At 41.3% G+C, this 20,878-nt stretch overlaps 1 protein-coding gene across 1 annotated transcript in view; it reads left to right on the top strand.

Moving 5' to 3' along the window:
- The first annotated feature begins 2,447 nt into the window (after nucleotides 1-2,447).
- Nucleotides 2,448-20,878, top strand: part of gucy1b1 (guanylate cyclase 1 soluble subunit beta 1) — a 32,840-nt gene continuing 14,409 nt past the window's right edge. Inside the window, exons 1-10 of the mRNA XM_035789047.2 lie at nucleotides 2,448-2,627; nucleotides 3,005-3,078; nucleotides 4,834-4,934; nucleotides 5,120-5,238; nucleotides 7,967-8,164; nucleotides 9,530-9,760; nucleotides 9,999-10,115; nucleotides 10,346-10,479; nucleotides 12,241-12,438; nucleotides 20,550-20,787. Coding sequence (XP_035644940.1) covers nucleotides 2,625-2,627; nucleotides 3,005-3,078; nucleotides 4,834-4,934; nucleotides 5,120-5,238; nucleotides 7,967-8,164; nucleotides 9,530-9,760; nucleotides 9,999-10,115; nucleotides 10,346-10,479; nucleotides 12,241-12,438; nucleotides 20,550-20,787 — 1,413 coding nt within the window. The 5' untranslated portion in view covers nucleotides 2,448-2,624. The remainder of the gene's footprint in view (nucleotides 2,628-3,004; nucleotides 3,079-4,833; nucleotides 4,935-5,119; nucleotides 5,239-7,966; nucleotides 8,165-9,529; nucleotides 9,761-9,998; nucleotides 10,116-10,345; nucleotides 10,480-12,240; nucleotides 12,439-20,549; nucleotides 20,788-20,878) is intronic.

Genomic DNA, 20,878 nt, shown 5'->3' on the forward strand with positions numbered 1-20,878 from the left:
AGAATGAGCAGCAGTACCGGGGAAATCCGTGACAGCAACACTCAATCACACTCCTTCTTGGTCAAAAAGCCCTTACACAGCCTGGAGGTGTGTTTTGGGTCATTGTCCTGTTTAAAAACAAATGGTACTCCCACTAAGCGCAAACCAGATGGGATGGCGTATGGCTGCAGAATGCTGTGGTAGCCATGCTGGTTAAGTGTGCCTTGAAATCTAAATAAATCACAGACAGTATAACCAGCAAAGCACCCCCACACATCAAACCTCCTCCTCCATGCTTCACGGTGGTAACCACATGTGCGGAGATCATCCATTCACCTACTCCGCGTCTCACAAAGACACAACGGCTGGAACCAACTATCTCACATTTGGAATCATCAGACCAAATTACAGATTTCCACCGGTCTAATGTCCATTGCTCGTGTTTCTTTATCCAATCAAGTCTCTTCTTCTTATTGGTGTCCTTTAATAGTGGTTTCTTTGCAGCAATTAGAACATGAAAGCCTGATTCACGCAGTCTCCTCTGAACAGTTGATGCTGAGAAGTGTAATTTACGCTGCAATTTCTGAAGCTGGTAACTCTAATGAATGTATCCTCTGCAGCAGAGCTAACTCTGGGTCGTCCTTTCTTGTGATGGTCCTCATGAGAGCCAGTTTCATCACAGCGCTTGATGGTTTTTGCGACTCCACTTGAAAAAACTTTCAAAGTTCTTTAAAATGTCCAGATTGACTGACCTTCATGTCTCAAAGTAATGATGGACTGTCATTTCTCTTTGCTTATTTGAGCTGTTCTTGGCATAACATGGACTTGATCTTTTACCATATAGGGATATCTTCTGTATACCACCCCTACCTTGTCACAACACAGCCAATTGGCTCAAAAGCATAAAGAACTTTTAACAATGCACACCTGTTATTTGAAATGTATTCCAGGTGATGACCTCATGAATCTGGTTAAGAGAATGCCAAGTGTGCAAAGCTGTCGAGAAAAAGGGTGGCTACTTTGAAGAATCTGAAATATAAAATATATTTTGATTTGTTTAACACTTTTTTGGATACTACATGATTCCATGTGTTAGTTCATAGTTGTAATGTCTTCACTAAAAATAGTAAAAATAAAGAAAAAAAACATTGAATGAGCAGGTGTGTCCAAACTTTTTACTTAAGTCGTTTTTTTTCGGGGGGGGGTACTTTACTTTACTATTTATATTTTTGACTACTTTTACTTCACTACATTCCCAAATAAAAATAATTGACTTTTTACTCCAAACATTTCCCTGACAACCAAAAGTACTAGTTACATTTTGAATGCTTAGCGGAGCAGGAAAATGCTCCAGTTCACGCACTTATCACGAGAACATCCCTGGCCATCTCTCTATAGCCTCTGATCTGATGGACTCTCTAAACACAAAATGCTTCGTTTGTAAATTATGTCTGAGTGTTGGAGTATACCCCTGGATATCTGTAAATACATTTTAAAAATGGTGTCGGTTTGCTTAATATAAGGAGTTCAAAATTATTTATACTTTTACTTTTGATACATTTACTTGCAATACTTAAGTATATTTTAAAAAACAAATATTTTTAGACTTTTACTCAAGCAGTATTTTACTGAGTGACTCAATTTTACGTGAGTAATTTTCTATTAAGGTATATTAACCTTTTCTCAAGTATGACAATAGGATACCTTTTCCACCACTGCCCATTTCATGATGGAGCTAGAAGCCACGTGAGTAAGTGTTAGCTATCTACTGATCAGAACATTGAGCTAGCCAAAACCAAAAACACAAACAAATGGACTATACAGCTTCAAGTAGTGAGTGGAGTTACAAACGGATTATACTAAACAAGTTAAATGTCTTACCTGTGATTAAATGTTTTCCACACACATATACACTCTCCCATGCCGAATAGCCTGAAGCCACAGGGCTCTTCTTGCAATCTCTATTCCCCTACTTGGGAGCATTGTGAACCATTGATCGGGATTTCTGACCTGGTTACATGTACATTGAACAACACAGTAGCTTTTTGGCATGTTTGTTATTTCTGTATAACTAAAAACCATTGTAAAATAGTAGGCTAAAACACGACGCAATGCGGAGTGCCTGGATACAGCACAAACCCACAAACCCTTTAAGGTGCCTTATAGCTATTATAAACTGGTTACCAACGTAATTTGAGCAGTACAAATATTTTTTTTGTCATATATATATAGTTCACGGTCAGATGTACCATGGCTTTCAGCCAATCAGCATTCAGGCCTCGAACCACCCAGTTTATAATCTATTCTACCAAATATTTGTTTCTATCATTTGATTGTGGAATTTAAATAGGTTGGTTTCGTTCTGTAGTCTTTCTTTTGCAGTGGATAAATAAAACGTTTGATGGGACTGTTTTCATAAACAACGCTGTCTTCAACGGTCAACCCTCACTTCTTCCTAGGTGGTCAGTTGCCGAGTGAGTATTTTTTTCCTTGAGCTCTCATTGGACATATTCAACGTCAATTTGGGGAATGTTTTCAGGAATGAAGACGCAACGTAACATCTGCAAACTGTGAAGGTGCAGTGATAATTGAGACATAACAGCTTACTTACATTGATAGGGAATCGGGAAGAACTGGTCGTAAAAATGGTATGTAAACATCGACATATTAGATTCCACGGCGACATTTGATTGCCTTGGCTATTTTGATGTGTAGTGGTGTGTTTTCCGTATGAGAACGAGCTATCAGCCTATGGCTACAATATTCGTTCACCATGCTAACGTTACTTAATGTAAATTACCACTGAAATTCGTTATTCTACTGCGATTGTATCGTTCTAATAATCATGCTGCATCAATTAACGCATGATTTGCTGTTGTACAATTTAAGCATACAGCCTTGCAATTACAATGGAATCATAACACTATCATCACTCTAAGGCATTTATTTACATACTTGTTATTCCCAGTATTTTCAGATTTATGTTTCTCTATTCTTTCGGTATTCTGTTTTATTTCTGTTTTAGTATGGTTTTGTCAACCACGCCTTGGAACTACTTGTGTTAAGAAATTATGGCGAAGAAGTGTGGGAAGACATCAAGTAAGTTTAAAGATGTATTTTGTATTTGTGAATGACACAGGGAATTTGCATATCATAATTCAAAGCAGGAAATGAGAATATACACCCATGTTGCAAAAGCAAAACAAAGAATTAGCAGATATGGTCATTACATAGATATGTTATTAACGCTTCACATTAAGTTGCTCCTATAACTGTGTATTAACACTGTAGTAACACACATGACACAGAATACATTGATTGTGTATTGTGGATATGTGGTAGTAGTGGCCTGAGGGGCAGACACTTAATGTGTTGTGAAAAGTGTTATGAAATGTAATATCATGTAATATTTTAAATTGTATACAACTGCCTTAATTTTTCTTAATGAATACAAAAGTACAAAAAGCAAATTACACTACTGCCTATGTAATTACCATGTGATAACAATTGCTGTTACTTTACATTGCTATTACACTTTCATTTTGTTTACTACATTGTCTGGACCACAACCGTATATAACCTACTAATATGACAGAAAAATATGTCCTAAAATTATGTCCATTAATCATATTATAGTTTTGAAATCAATAATCTCCCCCTATTGCTAAACAGAGTGGATAACGAATGGCCATGTCAAGATATTCCACTGATGATACATGACCAGCAGATATAGTGGTAGTTGGCCAATCTGTAACTTAAAACATGTGACCATAAATCACCAGCAAACATAAAAGAAAACAAAATATAATTAAACAATTCATTCTTAAATTACATCACCCTTATGCGAAGGCGAGCCATATTTTTACTCCATCATTCATTTTCATTAGCCTTATAATAAGTGGTGATAATGAGAGGTTGTGAATGTTGTTGCATTATGATAACAATCCCCTCTTTTCAAAGTGCTCAAATATTTGGCAAGATCCACATGTATTTTTCTTCCTCGGTCTTCGCTTTCCAGGACCCAGACTTTCATCCCATCCTATAAGAACAGATGCACAGCTGCCTCTCCGAAAAACGTGTTTTGAGGAATCTCCCAAGAAATATTGCAGCACAATGTTATCTTAATGTTATCTCAACCTTATCTTGGCCGACGTTATTCAACATTATTACATGCCTAATTATTCAAGCTATGTTATACTTTCAGATCTTGCAGCTCAGGGCAATTGAAAAATGAAATCTTATTTTCACTACATTTTTACATTACTTGGTGTGTTTGTTCAGCTGATTACATGCTCAGAAAAAGTGGTTGCTAGCCAGCACAGCAAATCAGTATTGTTTTCTCAGATCAACTCAGTAATCAGGTCAAATAGACCTCATTAGGATATATAACAGTCTTGTTTATTAGCATGCCAAATACATTTTCTCATTGTAACTTCTAAATATAGATAATCCTACAATGCAGTTTATGCTCAAAGGTAATTTAATGGTACTGCAACATTCATGAAGGTGTCATGACTGGTTTCATAACGGTGTTATGAATGGCTTATGTATACCCCCCTACAGTAAAGTGTTACTGGTTGTTTTTGTTTGGACCCAATAAGTGTAGGTATCACTTTACTGAATGCCCTTTATGTATGCATTCATTAAGCCTTTATAACAACTATATAAGACGCTATACTGTCAGTCACAGGCAGAAACAACAGCATACAATGTTATGAAGCTAGTTTTAATGGATACTATAGAGGACAACACATACGTTGTCATGTGCTCTTGGCAACAGCCTCTTTATTACATAGGTAATAATCACATTAATATGATATCTAATAATTCTATTTTCTTCTTACTTGTTATCAGGAGGGAGGCGCAACTCGATGTAGAGGGTCAGTTCCTTGTCAGAATCATATATGAAGATGCCAAAACATACGACCTTGTTGCTGCTGCAAGCAAAGTTCTCAGTACGTTTTTAAAAAATAATGTTTTGAGATACAAGATATATTATTTGAACCAGTTTATTCATAACATAATTGTACGGCAACACATTTAAAATATGGTACCCTTTATAAAGGATAACTTATTGTAAAGTGTTACTAATGGGAGATGGTGTATGCAACAAGTGGATAATTTTTTTTTTATCTTGCAGAGATTGATGCAGGGTGTATCCTACAGATGTTTGGGAAGATGTTTTTTGAGTTTTGCCAAGAATCAGGGTATGACACCATCCTGCGTGTTTTAGGCTCCAATGTCCGTGAATTCTTGCAGGTAAGCACTCCAGTTCCCTTCTTAATCTTTCTTCAGTTAACAGAAACTAATGTAAAACAATGTACTCTTCAATGTCATGAATGCTTCAACGTAAGTTAAATATGACCTGTATTTTAATTGTACAGTGCCAAAATATTCTGTGACCGCCCTCTCATCCTTGGATTTGGGGGAGGTGACCTTGTAATTCAAATGTATTTATTTATTTGATTTAACTTTGTTTTAACTAGGCAAGTCAGTTAAGAACACATTGTTATTTACAATGACGGGCTACAAAAGGCAAAAGACCTGCTGCGGGGACTGGGACTTGGGATAAATATAAAAAAATATATATATAAAAACAGGACAAAATGCACATCACAACAAGAGAGACAACACAACACGACATAGAGAGAGACTTAAGACAACAACATAGCGAGGAAGCAACACATAGCAACAGAACATAACAACAATATGGTACCAACACAACATGGTAGCAGCACAAAACATGGTACAAACATTATTGAGCACAGACACAGCACAAAGGGCAAGAAGGGGAAAAATACATCACACAAAGCAGTCACAACTGTCAGTAAGAGTGTCCATGATTGAGTCCTTGAATGAAGAGATTGAGATAAAACTGTCCAGTTTGACTGTTCGTTTCAGCTTGTTCCAGTCGCTAGCTGCAGAGAACTGAAAAGAGGAGCGACCCAGGGATGTGTGTGCTTTGGGGAACTTTAAAATAATTTGACTGGCAGAATGTGTGTTGTATGTGGAGGATGAGGGCTGCAGTATATATCTCAGATAGGGGGGAGTGAGGCCTAAGAGGGTTTTGTAAATAATCATCAACCAGTGGGTCTTGTGACGGGTATACAGAAATGACCAGTTTATAGAGGAATATACAGTGCAGTGATGTGTCCTATAAGGAGTATTGGTGGCAAATCTGATGGCTGAATGGTAAAGAACATCTAGCCGCTCGAGAGCACCCTTACCTGCCGATCTACGAATTATGTCTCTGTAATCTGGCATGGGTAGGATGGTCATCTGAGTCAGGGTTAGTTCTGGTCCTTCTGTAGCTCAGTTGGTAGAGCATGGCGCTTGTAACGCCAGGGTAGTGGGTTCAATTCCCGGGACCACCCATACGTAGAATGTATGCACACATGACTGTTAGTCGCTTTGGATAAAAGCGTCCGCTAAATGGCATATATTATATATTATTATTATTAGTTTGGCAGTTGGGGTGAAAGAGGAGCGATTACGATAGAGGAAACCAAGTCTAGATTTAACTTTATCCTGCAGCTTTGATATGTGCTGAGAGAAGGACAGTGCACCGTATAGCCATACTCCCAAGTACTTGACTACCTCAAGCTCTAAACCCTCAGAGGTAGTAATAACAGTTGTGGGAAGAAGGGCCTTCTTCTTACCAAACCACATGACCTTTGTTTTGGAGGCGTTCAGAACAAGGTTACATTCTTGAGGTGGAGTAACTCTGCAAGATCACGGTCGAACCAGGGGCTGAATCTGTTTTTAATTCTTATTTTCTTTATGGGGGCGTGTTTGTGAACAATACCTTTGAAAATATCAAAAAAGAATGTCCAAGTGTCTTCGACAGAGATCAAGCTGATTCTATACCATTTTACAGAGGCCAGTTCATGAAGGAAGGCTTGCTCATTAAAGTTTTTTAGCAAGCGTCTATGACAAATCAGGACAGGACATTTCACTGAGCAGCCATTACGAACACAGGCTGTAAAACAGTGATCACTATGGTGATTACAGAAAACACCAGACTGGCTTCTAAACAGCTTTTACCCCCAAGCCATAAGACTCCTGACCATCTAGTCAAATGGCTACCCAGACTGTTTGCATTGCCCCCTCCTCTCCCCTCTCCACACCACTGCCACTCTCTGTTGTCATCTATGCATAGTCACTTTAATAACTCTACCTACATGTACATACTACCTCAACTAACCAGTGCCCCCCGCACATTGACTCTGTCCCGGCACCCCCCTGTAAATATTGTTATTTTTTTTACTGCTGCTCTTTAATTACGTGTTACTTTTATATTTTATTCTTATCCATATTTTTGAAACTGCACTGTTGGTTAGGGACTGGTAAGTAAGCATTTCACTGTAAGGTGTTGTATTCGGCGCATGTGATTAATACAATTTGATTTGATATCTATCACGATTATTTGTGAAGATAATATCGAGGAGAGTAGCCTTTTCTAGGTGTTTGGAGTCATACCTTGTTGGATTGGTCATAATCTGAGAAATATTTAGGGAATCTCATTGCTTTAGGACCTGGTCAGGTGGTTTAAGCATGTCCCAGTTTAGGTCACCTAGCAGGACAAATTCAGATTTAGGGGCTAGGAGAGAGCTTAGGGCAGGTAGGGTACAGGCCGGTGCTGATGGAGGACGATGGCACCCAGCAACAGCCAAAAAATAGCTATTTGAAAGTTTAATGCTTAGATTTGCCAAGACCGAATGCTCTGTTTACAAACACAAAAAGTAGGGCTTCGCTTTGGGTTGAAACTGAGATAAAGGAGTGAGGACTGGAGCTATGCAACCTTATTCTAAAGGAACTTTTCCTGCTCCCAGATCGGTTTATGCTGTGTAGCCAACTCCTATGGTGTTTGGCATGACAATGACCACATGAGTTGGCTATACAGCACAAACTGATATGGGACCAGTCTAAGTGGAATCTTAATGGAGAGAAACTCCCCTTTCAATCATTTATGCGACCCCCCATACAGAATCTGGATGCCCTCCACGACCACCTAGGTACCATCTACCCTGGGATGAGGGCTCCATCCTTCCGCTGCACGGATGCGGAGAAGGGCAACAATCTGATCCTGCACTACTACTCGGAGAGGGAGGGGCTCCAAGACATAGTGATCGGCATCATCAAGACGGTGGCCCAACAGATCCACGGCACCGAAATAGAAATGAAGGTATGCTGTTTCAAAGAAAATAAGTATGTTATTACTTAAAGGGATAGTTCAGGATTTTGGCAATGATACCCTTTATCTACTTCCCCAGAATCAGATGAACTCGTGGATACCATTTCTATGTCTCTGTGTTCAGTATGAATGAAGTTAAGAGGTAGTTTTGCGAGCCAATGCTAACTACACCTAGACCTAATTCTGGCACTGTTTTTTTGGGTGCCTTGGTAGCTATTCGGATTCTTGGGGATCTTGCCTTCAGTCCATAAATGGGACAGTGGTCGACTATTAAAATTCAGGAGTTGTTTGGGTCTTAGCAACTGCTAGGTGTTTGTCACCCACAGTGGCATTTATTGAGATGCTGGTGGGTCTCTGTCGACTTGGGTCAGATGTCTATGGAAGGGGCAGAATGTTAGTACACCCATAAGGTGACATAATGCAATTAACAAATAGCTAGTAGTTATAGTGTACGATAGTGTATTTTAAAGTGTCTAACCATTATTGGACTGATATGTGTGATGACAGTTTTAAGGCTAGGAGTATGTGAACAAGTTATTGATATCTGTCATTCTAATTTTCAAGCTAGGGATGTGTGAATAAGTTATGCACATTCTTAATAGCAAAGTTGTCCATGCAGCAAACACTAGGTGGAATTAGTATACACCATTGGTATCAACTTGGATAGTCCTTTCAAAAATCTTGTCTCTGAGCACTTACGATACCTCCTCATTTTCAGAGAAAGCCAACTCTACTATCAAACCTAATCATAACGCAGAGATAGAGATGTCAGTATGTATTTTTTCTCTTCCAGGCTCAGCGTAAAATTAAATGGGGGAGCTGAATTGACAGACCCTCCAAATGTGATACCAGCTTTTCTGGAAATGTTATCCGCCGTTGCCACGGCAACCGTGTGCGTCAGAGTCAAGCCATTGACGTCAGTGTATAGACTTAAAAGGACTTGTTGTGGCCAGGCAGTAAACCTCACCAGAACATCACTGTGTTTAAAACCATCACACCAAACCTTAGATATTCATATAAAGACATACAGTATTTCGATGCCTATGCGTTTACCAACCACCGGTATCTCTTATAATATCTCTTGCCATAATGGGTGGACTGGTGGCCATTTTGAGTGTCCCCATAAAGTAAAGCAGGATATAAACACAGACTGCATGCTCCTGTGTTTATATCCTGCTTTACTTTATGGGGACACTCAAAATGGCCACCAGTCCACCCATTATGGCAAGAGATAATGTAAGAGATACCGGTGGGTGGTTGGTAAACGCATAGGCATCGAAATACTGTAGCATGCACTCATTCTAATTTTATGGTTGTACCTTCCTCCCTTTATGAAATCCATTCTTCCTTCACCAGGTGATCCAGCACAAGAGTGAGGAGTGTGACCACATTAAGTTCCTGATCGAGGAGAAGGACTCGGAGGAGGAGGCCTTCTATGAGGATCTGGACGGCTTCGAGGAGAATGGCACGCAGGAGACCCGGATCAGCCCCTACACCTTCTGCAAGGCCTTCCCCTTCCACCTCATGTTCGACAGGGACCTGATGCTCACTCAGTGCGGCAATGCCATCTTCCGTGTGCTGCCGCAGGTTTATGTCTATTTAGTTATAGGACGTTATGAGATTTTATGTGTGTAAGTAACTACTCTTATACTGCATTATGACTACATTATAACTCAGTATGAGTGTGTTTATAATGCATTGCAGATATGGGCTTCACAGGTAGCCTGCAATTATATTGCATTATGATGTGGTTGTAATATATTGTAAGACTTGTCATTAGCATGTATGACCCACTTATGAAGTGTTTTGCTGGTGTATTCCTTAGCTCCAGCCGGGCATCTGTAACCTGCCCTCCGTGTTCTCTCTGGTGCGTCCACACATAGACTTCAGCTTCCAAGGCATGCTCTCCCACATCAACACTGTCTTCGTTCTGCGAAGCAAGGTACGCCAAGAATACTCACTAATTAAACATTTCGCTTTTTAATTTAACGTTAAAATTACATCAGAAAAATAATAATAAAAAATAAAATAGAAAAACTGGATAGAAAGCTGCATTTATATTTTCTGTGTCCTGGCTGCTTGTGTGTTTGTCTGTGCTTGCATGTGCATGCATACATACATGTGCGTGTGATTCTGTCTGTTTGTGTGTGCATGTGTATTACGTCCTTCCAGGAGGGCCTCTTGAACGTGGAGACTTCAGAGAACGAGGACGAGCTGACTGGTGCTGAGATCAGCTGCCTGAGGCTGAAGGGACAGATGATCTACCTGCCCGAGGCGGAGAACATCCTCTTCCTCTGTTCTCCCAGGTTCTGCCGCTGTGGAATTAGAAAACTATGTGCTGTCCGAAGGTTGTGTCCCAATCACAAATGGCACCCTTTTCCTTACATAGTGCACGGAAAGCTTAAAGATCATGTCGGTTTTTCTGAGAGTGCGAGACGTCATTGGTTCCAGATCGTTTGTCTGTTTCAGTCTGCCTCTCCCTTCCTGCTGCTGTGGCGTTAGACAAAGACAATGTGCTGTTCTAGGCTGCGTCCCAAATGGGCACATGGAGCTCTGGTCAAAAGTAGTGCACTATGTAGGGAATAGGGTGCCATTTGGGATTTAGTTTTAGCTTTCGGGTGGATGGCTGTGCTGGATGAATGCCGTGGGGTGGATGTCTCTTGGTTGGTGTGTGAAACCTAATTGGATTCAAAACCACAGCTACTGTAGTGCAGCAGGTGGTCTGGCCTTAGAGGGCCAATCTACAGTTGAAACATTAACAAAGTGACACCCCGCCTTTGTTTTGGTAAAAAGCTGAGGGATGGGTCTGGAAAAATGTAACTACTCTCAGATTCATAGACAGAGCTATGGATGCAATGACTGACCAACCATTAAAGTAAAACAAGGTTCTATTTGGGTTCTGACAGGGTGTCACAGCTGAACTAAGCTCATTAGGAATGTATAAGTGATATTCTTCAAGAATCAATGAGTGTATATCATTAATTGGATGTAGATTGTCCCTTTTATACAGATTGTCCCTTTCATAAAATCTTTGGTAACACTTTACTTAAAGCATCCATTTATATATTGTTTTATAACAAGGTTTATAATATGTCTCAAACAAGCTGTTACTGTATTTAGTCCACATCATTATGAGCATCTTATAAGACAGGCTAATGAAGTCTAACAATGCAGTACATTTAGTTTAAAAAAACTCATTTTCTGGTAATTGGTAATAGTCATATACACCATTTCTAGTCCCAGAAGTGACTAAAAAGTGTAAATAGGATAACTTAAGTATTAAAGTCAGTATTTTCCCTCCAAAAATGTCAGAGGGTTGGGTTTGATTTTAAGTTATGCCCACAAACTAACCATGTTGGATATCTCTATGGGGCTAGTTACGGACCGTCAACAAATTACATCATTTATATGGGACAATATGTTGACATTTCAATAGTTCCACATTTTAGTGATGTAAAAACCTCAAACCAACTATAAATTGTACAAATTCATGTAAAATATTGAAAGCATTTAATAAGAAACCTTAAAAGGTGTAATATGAAAATATTGTCCCATGCCAACCAGAGGCATTGGTTGGCATGGGTTAGATGTCCTTTCAAATCAATGAAGGGAAGTGAACAAGTTCACACAGATAATTGGAACACACACCATGTACCTGGTAAAACCTTATTTCTATCAAGTGATCATCTCGAGAAAGTAGTGTCCCGGCATGGTGCCAGCAGGTGGTGAAACAACATTGGTGTTGTTGTTTACAGAAGGAAAGACACTTGACTTTTTCATTGAGCTCCTGATACTGGACAAAGGGATAGAAAAATATAGTAACTTGCTCTCCTGCATTCATAAGAGGACAAGCCTTTATGATGTGTCTTTATGTATAACATTCTCAATTGACCCAAATGACTTATTTAGTCAATCATTATAAGATGATAGTTATTATAAGTGGGGTAACATGCTAATCATAATGCATTATATGTTGTGCCCTGCTGATCACGGCCCCTGTTGAGTTGTGTTCAGCCACTGTTTAGTGTTCGGCCTCTGATGATGCGTCACCAACATTGTGTGTTCAGTGTGATGAACCTGGATGACCTGACGCGGAGAGGCCTGTACCTGAGCGACATCCCGTTGCACGATGCCACACGTGACCTGGTTCTGCTGGGAGAACAGTTCCGTGAGGAGTACAAGCTGACCCAGGAACTGGAGATCCTGACTGACCGTCTGCAGCACACCCTCCGGGCCCTGGAGGATGAGAAGAAGAAGACGGACAGGTTGGTAGACTCCCGACCCATCGCCCTCACCCTCATAGTTTGATAGAATCCTTCACCCATTTCCATTTTTTTTACGTAAAGGGATGCTTCATTGCAAATAGAATTTCAGCTGTGTTGAAGTCTTTGGTGTAGCGGTCTAAACTCCCGACTCCGACCACATACTCATTTTACATTAGAGATTCTTCAAATGACCCACCCTTTGCCTTGATGACAGCTTTGCACAGTCTTGGCATTCTCTCAACTAGTGTTATTTTATAGTTTTGATGTCTTTACTATTATGTTACAATGTAGAACATAGTACAAATAAAGAAAAAGCCTGGAATGAGTAGGTGTGTCCAAACTTTTGACTGGTACTGTATGTCAAATCCAAAGTCCAATTTTATTAACCATTTAGGTAAAAAAAAAAATTGGTCGAGTACCCTCATTAAAACTGGATCCATGAAATTCTAATCTGACACCAAACAGAACCCGGCCATAATTTTTTATTTTTTATTCCCGATCCAATACGGATCAGAGGTGGACCAGATCCGACCCAAAATATGTCCGAAATGAGGGAGAATCTGATCCAAATTGGTTAATGTCGGTATCAAACCCAAATGGATCCAAAAGAGAAAAAATGCAGCTTTATTGATGTGCAAGCTAGTAGAATTGTTTTGACTTGTGTGGCGGGCAGTGAACGTTAATGTATATCATGCATTTTCTGTTGTAGGCCTATCTAAAATAACGTAGTTATTTAGTATTTTCATAAATGACATCCCTAATTTAAAATGTCAACACAAGAAGAAGGGAAGGGGTGTGTGACGAAGACGAGCTATAGGAGCGTCTCTCTCCAGAATGCGCTTTCTGTCTCCTGCTAGTTTGTGCACATTCATTGTTTCATTGTGTGAATTGTTTGCCCTTTGTTTGTTCATGTTTATTTTGCTTGAGCACTCATATAAGTACCTGGCCTGATGTGCACAAGTGTAGGCCTTATAAAAGTTTGCCTTTGAGAATATCTGATATTATTTTTTTTCATCACCTCACACAGTCAACAGAGTGTTTTACATCCATTGCGAATGACAATAGTTCATCACTGTATTTGTAACATCTTTCCAAAATCTTCCTGATAGGCCTAAGTAACCACTGCACCTCGGTGGGCTATAGCAACATTTTGCTGTGTCTGTTCCGAGCTCCTTGGCATGGGAAACAGTGAGTGCCCAGTTGAAACAATGTTGCAAGTTTACAATAGGGAGAGCTCAAACCAGACCGAGAGAAGCAGACAGGCGGAGCATTAAGAGATTAATGCTATTGACTGAACCAACTGCCATGTGTAGCAAATGTTACTTATAGAGGATATTTATTTTCCTCAGGATACTTTTTTCTTCAAATATAATTTAGGAATTTTCAGGCAGATCCGAGGTCAGTAGCCACCTAGCTTGATCCAATCCGGCTTCCAAGGGTCAACTACTGAATTTTGGATCCGACATGTTTGCATACCAGATCGGATCTCAGGTTATCGGGTTCGTGTATATCGGTGAAGACCTCTATGTCAAACCACAAACAAATCTCATATTTGTACCTACTAGGCTACTTCTCCGCAGTGGACGTTCTGTCTGGTAGTTCCCCCTTTGTATGATTTGCCTCTGTCTACTCGGTGGCTCAACAACCTTTCACTGTAACCCAAACACAGCTTCCTCGGTGGCAGCTGTTTACAAAGGGCCCATATATTATTGTTCACCCATCCCCCACACCACTATTTCTCCCAGAGAGAGAGAGAGAATGCCTCTAGCAGCTTTGACTGCGATTTAAAGTGCTTTGTGAGGGGTGAAAGGTCAAAAGAACAGAGGTCAGGAACGTCGACCACAGTCAGACAGACAACCGCGCGTCCGTACAGTAAACACTGGCAGCTGTTTGTGCTAGCGAACCGAACCGTACTTAAAGTTCCCTCGGTTGGAGTGAGGTTTCGCACAGACGCACGTGCACATTGACAAACACACCTACGGTCACGGCCTCTAACACACATGTGCTTACACACACACACACACACACACACACACACACACACACACACACACACACACACACACACACACACACACACACACACACACACACACACACACACACACACACACACACACACACAGCTTTATTTTAGTGACATTTCTGTAGTTTTTGTAGAGTAAGAATTTTGACCATTCAAAATCCTATTTTCCCTAACCATAACCTTAAAACTAACCCTAACCCTTAGCCTAAACCTAACCTTAACTCCCCCCAAAAAACGACCATTATACATTAACCATGTCCTTAACCCCTAAACCATACACCTGACCCTTAAGCTTAACTATACTGTACAAACACACACATAAACACACTGTTAAGCCTGCTCTAGATGTAGGGCCAGACTATGGCATTTGGGGTCTGGGGTCCCCCTCCCAAGAGAAAATGTTGCAGTCTTAAAGCGAATTTCCTGCAATTCTATACTTTTCACCATGGTGCATTGAAAATAATTGCTGTTTTATAGTTAATCTCATGCTTTTGTTCACATTTTGCCATGAGGCTCAGAGAACATTTAGCAATTTTCAAGCTAATGTCCTGTTATTCTACACATTTTGCTATCATATTTTTTCTGGAGGTCGGGGATACGTGCCCTGCGTGCGAGTTCGGTAATCCGGCCCTGTGTAGCACCCTATCTTCTTATTGGGAAATGCTTTCTCTCTTGGCCGTGGTGGGGTTTCATTAATATTCTTCATGTAGTTCTGAGGTCTGAGTATGCCTCAGGAGAGGACTCAGGTCCACTACGTTTGATTGGAATTCAAAGCTCTCTCATATTGGTAGACTGTATTGTAATGTACACTGATCGCTTTCTCAAAGCACATTTTAGAGGTATGCAATTGGGTGGTGATGAAAGTATAAGACGTGCAATTTGGCCTTTGAAATATGTTGCAAACAATGTCTTATTAGACTACTGTATATAATAGAAAGACGATTTAAGACGATTTGTCTAGGTAAAATAAAAAAATAAAAACGACTTAACTAAAAGCTAGAAAAAATCTAAAATGATGGAAGGAGATTTTGCAGATTTTGACAGCATTAGAAAGATATCAGATATAGCAAAACATGATAGATTAATACATTTCCCCCTCTACTTTTCATGGCACGGCACAGCAGTTGGTCAGCAACTTGGTGAAGACCGAATGTGGCTCCAGGGCTAAATTAGTTTGACACCCCTGCTTCAGACATATCCCTGGGTTGCGTTACTTTCTTTGTGGTATTTCAGAGAATACTTTTAGAGTGCCAGTGTAGAGAGGTATTTGTATGCACCATGTGCCCTGCCATGCTGATACATCATTTATGACATTTCCCATTGGTAGACACAGATGGTAATGCTTTAGTCAGTTACCATGGCTACCACACCCTGCCTGTTCGAGACCAGCTTGTGTAAAGACTTGAGTGAAAAGGGTGAGGTTACCAAAGGGTGTATGAGGTGATGTGTAATGGGAGACCATTAAAACATTGATGGGGTACTCATAACCTGTATATTATATACAATTATGCAGTATATTTATGTTTTTCATATACATACTGTTTATTTAATGTGTTAATTAATTAGTTACTTCATTATAAACAGTTACAGACCTAAACCAAGAGAATATAGGCCTACTAAACTGATACAATTGTTTATATTTTCTTGCTCAACTACCAATGACCTAAAACACAATACATGAAGCCAAAGACAGTTCTCTTGTCATTTAAAAGCATATTAATATACACTGAGTGTATTTGGACCACCCCCTTTTGCACACTGAACATCCTTCAATCAAATCAAATTGTATTGTATTGGTGCAGTAATATCTAACAATACACAACAAAACACACATATCTAAAAGTAAAAGAATGCAATTAATAAATATAGAAATATTAGAACAAGCAATGTCAGAGTACAGAGTATGTGTGTGTGTGTGTGTGTGTGTGTGTGTGTGTGTGTGTGTGTGTGTGTGTGTGTGTGTGTGTGTGTGTGTGTGTGTGTGTGTGTGTGTGTGTGTGTGTGTGTGTGTGTGTGTGTGTGTGTATGTGTGTGTGTGTGTGTGAGATGGGATGTATAGACATTATGGACAGTATATGGATAGGATATGTAGTAGGATGGATAGGATTTGTAGTATATCTGAAAAATCAAATCTGGACCCTCTCTTTCTAAAATTATCCGCCGAAATTGTTGCAACCCTTATTTACTAGCCTGTTCAACCTCTCTTTCATATCGTCTGAGATCCCCAAAGATTGGACAGCTGCCGTGGTCATCCCCCTCTTCAAAGGGGGAGACACTAGACCCAAACTGTTATAGACCTATATTCATCCTGCCCTGCCTTCCTAAAATCTTTGAAAACCAAGTTAACAAACAGATCACCAACCATTTTGAATCTCACCGTACCTTCTCCACTATGCAATCTGGTTTCCGAGCTGGTTATGGGTGCAACTTAGCCACGCTCAAGGTCCTAAACGATATCATAACCGCCATCGATAAAAGACAATGCTGTGCAGCCGTCTTCATCGACCTGGCCAAGGCTTTCGACTCTGTTAATCACCGCATTCTTATCGGCAGACTCAATAGCCTTGGCATCTCAAATGACTGCCTCGCCTGTTGTCTGGACCTCTAGCAGTCTCTATGGGGGTGCCACAGGGTTCAATTCTCGGGGCGACTCTTTTCTCTGTATATATCAATGATGTCGCTCTTGCTGCTGGTGATTCTCTGATCCACCTCTATGCAGACGACACCATTCTGTATACATCTGGCCCTTTTTTGGACACTGTGCTAACAAACCTCCAAACGAGCTTCAATGCCATACAACACTCCTTCCGTGACCTCCAACTGCTTTTAAATTCTAGTAAAACTAATGCATGTTCTTCAACCGATTGCTGCCCGCAACCTCCCGCCCGACTAGCATCACTACTCTGGACGGTTCTGACTTAGAATATGTGGACAACTACAAATACCTAGGTGTCTGGTTAGACTGTAAACTCTCCTTCTTCCAGACTCACATTAAGCATCTCCAATCCAAAATTAATTCTAGAATGGGCCTCCTATTTCACACAAAGCCTCCTTCACTCATGCTTCCAAACATACCCTCGTAACACTGACTATCCTGCCAATCCTTGACTTCGGCGATGTCATTTACAAAATCGCCTCCAACACTCTACTCAGCAAACTGGATTTAGTCAGTCACACTGCCATCCGGTTTGTCACCAGAGCCCCATATACTACCCACCACTGCGACCTGTATGCTCTCGTTGGCTGGCCGTCACTACATATCTGTCGCCAAAAACCCACCGGCTCCAGGTTATCTATAAGTCTTTGCAAGGTAAAGCCCTATCTCAGCTCACTGGTCACCATAGCAACACCCACCCGTAGCACGGGCTCCAGTAGGTATATTTCACTGGTCATCCCCAAAGGCAACACTTCATTTTGCCGCCTTTCCTTCCAGTTCTCTGCTGCCAATGACTAGAACGAATTTTAAAAATCACTGAAGCTGGAGTCTTATACAGTGGGGCAAAAAAGTATTTAGTCAGCCACCAATTTGTGCAAGTTCCCCCAGAGGCCTCTTTTGTGAGGTGTACCTATTTTCATCATAGGTACACTTCAACTATGACAGACAAAATGAGAGAGAAAAAAATCCAGAAAATGACATTGTAGGATTTTTAAGGAATTTATTTGCAAATTATGTTGGAAAATTTGTATTTGGTAGCATTGCCTTTAAATTGTTTCACTTGGGTCAAACGTTTCAGGTAGCGTTCCACAAGCTTCCCACAATAAGTTGTTGTCACGCCCTGACCATAGAGAGCCCTTGGGGTTCTCTTGTTTTGGAAGTTTCACGATCATTAAAATGTGGAACTCTACTCACGCTGCGCCTTGGTCTAACTATTCATACGGCGGTCGTGACAGTTGTGTGAATTTTGGCCCATTCTTCCTGACAGAGCTTTTGTAACTGAGTCAGGTTTGTAGGCCTCCTTGCTCGCACAAACTTTTTCAGTTCTGCCCACACATTTTCTATGGGATTGAGGTCAGTGCTTTGTAATGGCCACTCCAATACCTTGACTTTGTTGTCCTTAAGCGATTTTGCCACAACTTTGAAAGTATGCTTGGAGTCATTGTCCATTTGGAGATCCATTTGCAACCAAGCTTGAACTTCGTGACTGATGTCTTGAGATGTTTCTTCAATATATCCCCATAATTTTCCTTCCTCATGATGCCATCTATTTTGTGAAGTGCACCAGTCCCTCCTGCAGCAAAGCACCCCCACAACATGATGCTGCCACCCCCATGCTTCACGGTTGGGATGGTGTTCTTCGGCTTGCAAGCCTCCCCCTTTTTCCTCCAAACATAACGATGGTCATATGGCCATACGGTTCTATTTTTTTTTCATCAGAACAGAGGACATTTCTCCAAAAAGTACAATCTTTGTCATGTGCAGTTGCAAACTGGCTTTTATATAGCAGTTTTGGAGCAGTGGCTTCTTCTTTTCTGAGCGACCTTTCAGGTTAACTGGCCATGGCTCGGGTGGCTGAGCTCGTTGATGATCTTCTTGGCCTTCTTGTGACACCGTTTGCTGTAGATGTCCTGGAGGGTAGGCATCGTACCTCGGGTAATCCGTTGGGTAGACCTCACTATCCTCTGGAGATCCCTGCGGTTGCGGACAGTGCAATTGCCGAACCAGGGAGTGATACAGCCCGACTGGATGCAATTTCTTCAGCTTCCTGAGGTTGAAGAGGCTCTGTTGCGCCTTCTTCACCGCACTCTATGTGGGTGGACCATTTCAGATTGTCAGTGATGTGTATGCCGAGGGACTTTAAGCTTTTCACCTTCTCCGCTGCGGCTCTGTCTACGTGGATGGGGACGTGCACCTTCTGCTGTCTCCTGAAGTTCACAATCAGCTCCTTTATTTTGTTGACATTGAAGGAGAGGTTATTTTCCTGGCACCGCTCTGCCACGGCCCTCACCTCCTCCCTGTAGTGTGTCTCGTCGTTGTTGGTAATCAGGCCTACCACTATTGTGTCGCCTACAAACTTGATGATTGAGTTGGAGGTGTGCGTGGCCACTCAATCTTGGGTGAACAGGGAGTACAGGAGGGGGCTGAGCACACACCATTGTGGGGCCCCGATGTTGAGGATCAGCGTAGTGGAGGTGTTGTTGCCTACCTTCACCACCTGGGAGCAGTACATCAGGAAGTCCAGGACCCAGTAGCACAGGGCAAGGTTCAGACACAGGACCCCTAGCTTAATGATGAGCTTGGGGTGTACTATGGCATTGAAGGCTGAGCTATAGTCAATGAACAGCATTCTTACATAGCTATTCCTCTTGTCCACATGTGATAGGGCAGTGTGCAGCGTGATGGCGATTGCATCATCCTAGGATTTATTGGGGCGGTATGCAAATTGCAGTGGGTCTAGGGTGTCGGGTAGGGTGGAGGTGACATGATCCTTAACTAGGCTCTCATTGAAGCAAGTGGGGACAGCAGACTGGGATAGGGAGAGATTGAATATGTCAGCAAACACTACAGCCAGCTGGTATGGCCATGTTGACTCCAATGCTTCCCATAGCGGTGTCAAGTTGGCTGGATGTTCTTGGGTGGTGGACCATTCTTGATACACACAGGAAACTGTTGAGCGTGAACAACCCAGTAGCGTTACTGTTCTTGACACAAACCAGTGCGCCTACCATACCCCGTTCAAAGGCACTCTTTTGTCTTTCCCATTCTGAATGTCACAAACACAAGAATCATTCTGGAATCTGTATCCTCCCCTTCATCTACACTGATTGAAGTGGATTTAACAGGTGACATCAATAAAGGATCATAGCTTTCACCTGGTCAGTCTATGTCATGGAAATGCAGGTGCTCATAATGTTTTTTACACTCAGTGTATATGCAATTTAGCAGACACTTTTATCCAAGCGACGTACAGTCGTGTATACATGTACCTATGGGAGCCCCCTTGAATTGAACCCACAATCCTGGCATTGCAAGCACCATACTCTACCAACTGAGCCATACAGGACCACAATCAGTATTACAGGGGATTTTGGGGGGGGGATAAAAACAATAATCTATACGAGATGTTTTCTTTTCACTTTTCTTTAGATTGCTCTACTCAGTCCTGCCACCATCGGTGGCCAATGAGTTGCGCCACAAGCGTCCAGTCCCTGCCAAACGCTACGACAATGTGACCATCCTCTTCAGCGGCATTGTGGGATTCAACGCCTTCTGCAGCAAACACGCATCGGCTGAGGGTGCCATCAAGATAGTCAACCTGCTCAACGACGTCTACACCCGATTTGACATCCTGACCGACTCGAGAAAGAACCCCTACGTGTACAAGGTTTGAAGGGATATTTTCTTATTTTTATTTACAGATCAAATTGAAACATTGACACATTGAATGTGCAACAGTCAGATGCATTGCACCATTA

The sequence above is a fragment of the Oncorhynchus keta genome, chromosome 16 (assembly GCF_023373465.1).
Source record: "Oncorhynchus keta strain PuntledgeMale-10-30-2019 chromosome 16, Oket_V2, whole genome shotgun sequence".
In the NCBI taxonomy this organism is placed as follows: domain Eukaryota; kingdom Metazoa; phylum Chordata; class Actinopteri; order Salmoniformes; family Salmonidae; genus Oncorhynchus; species Oncorhynchus keta.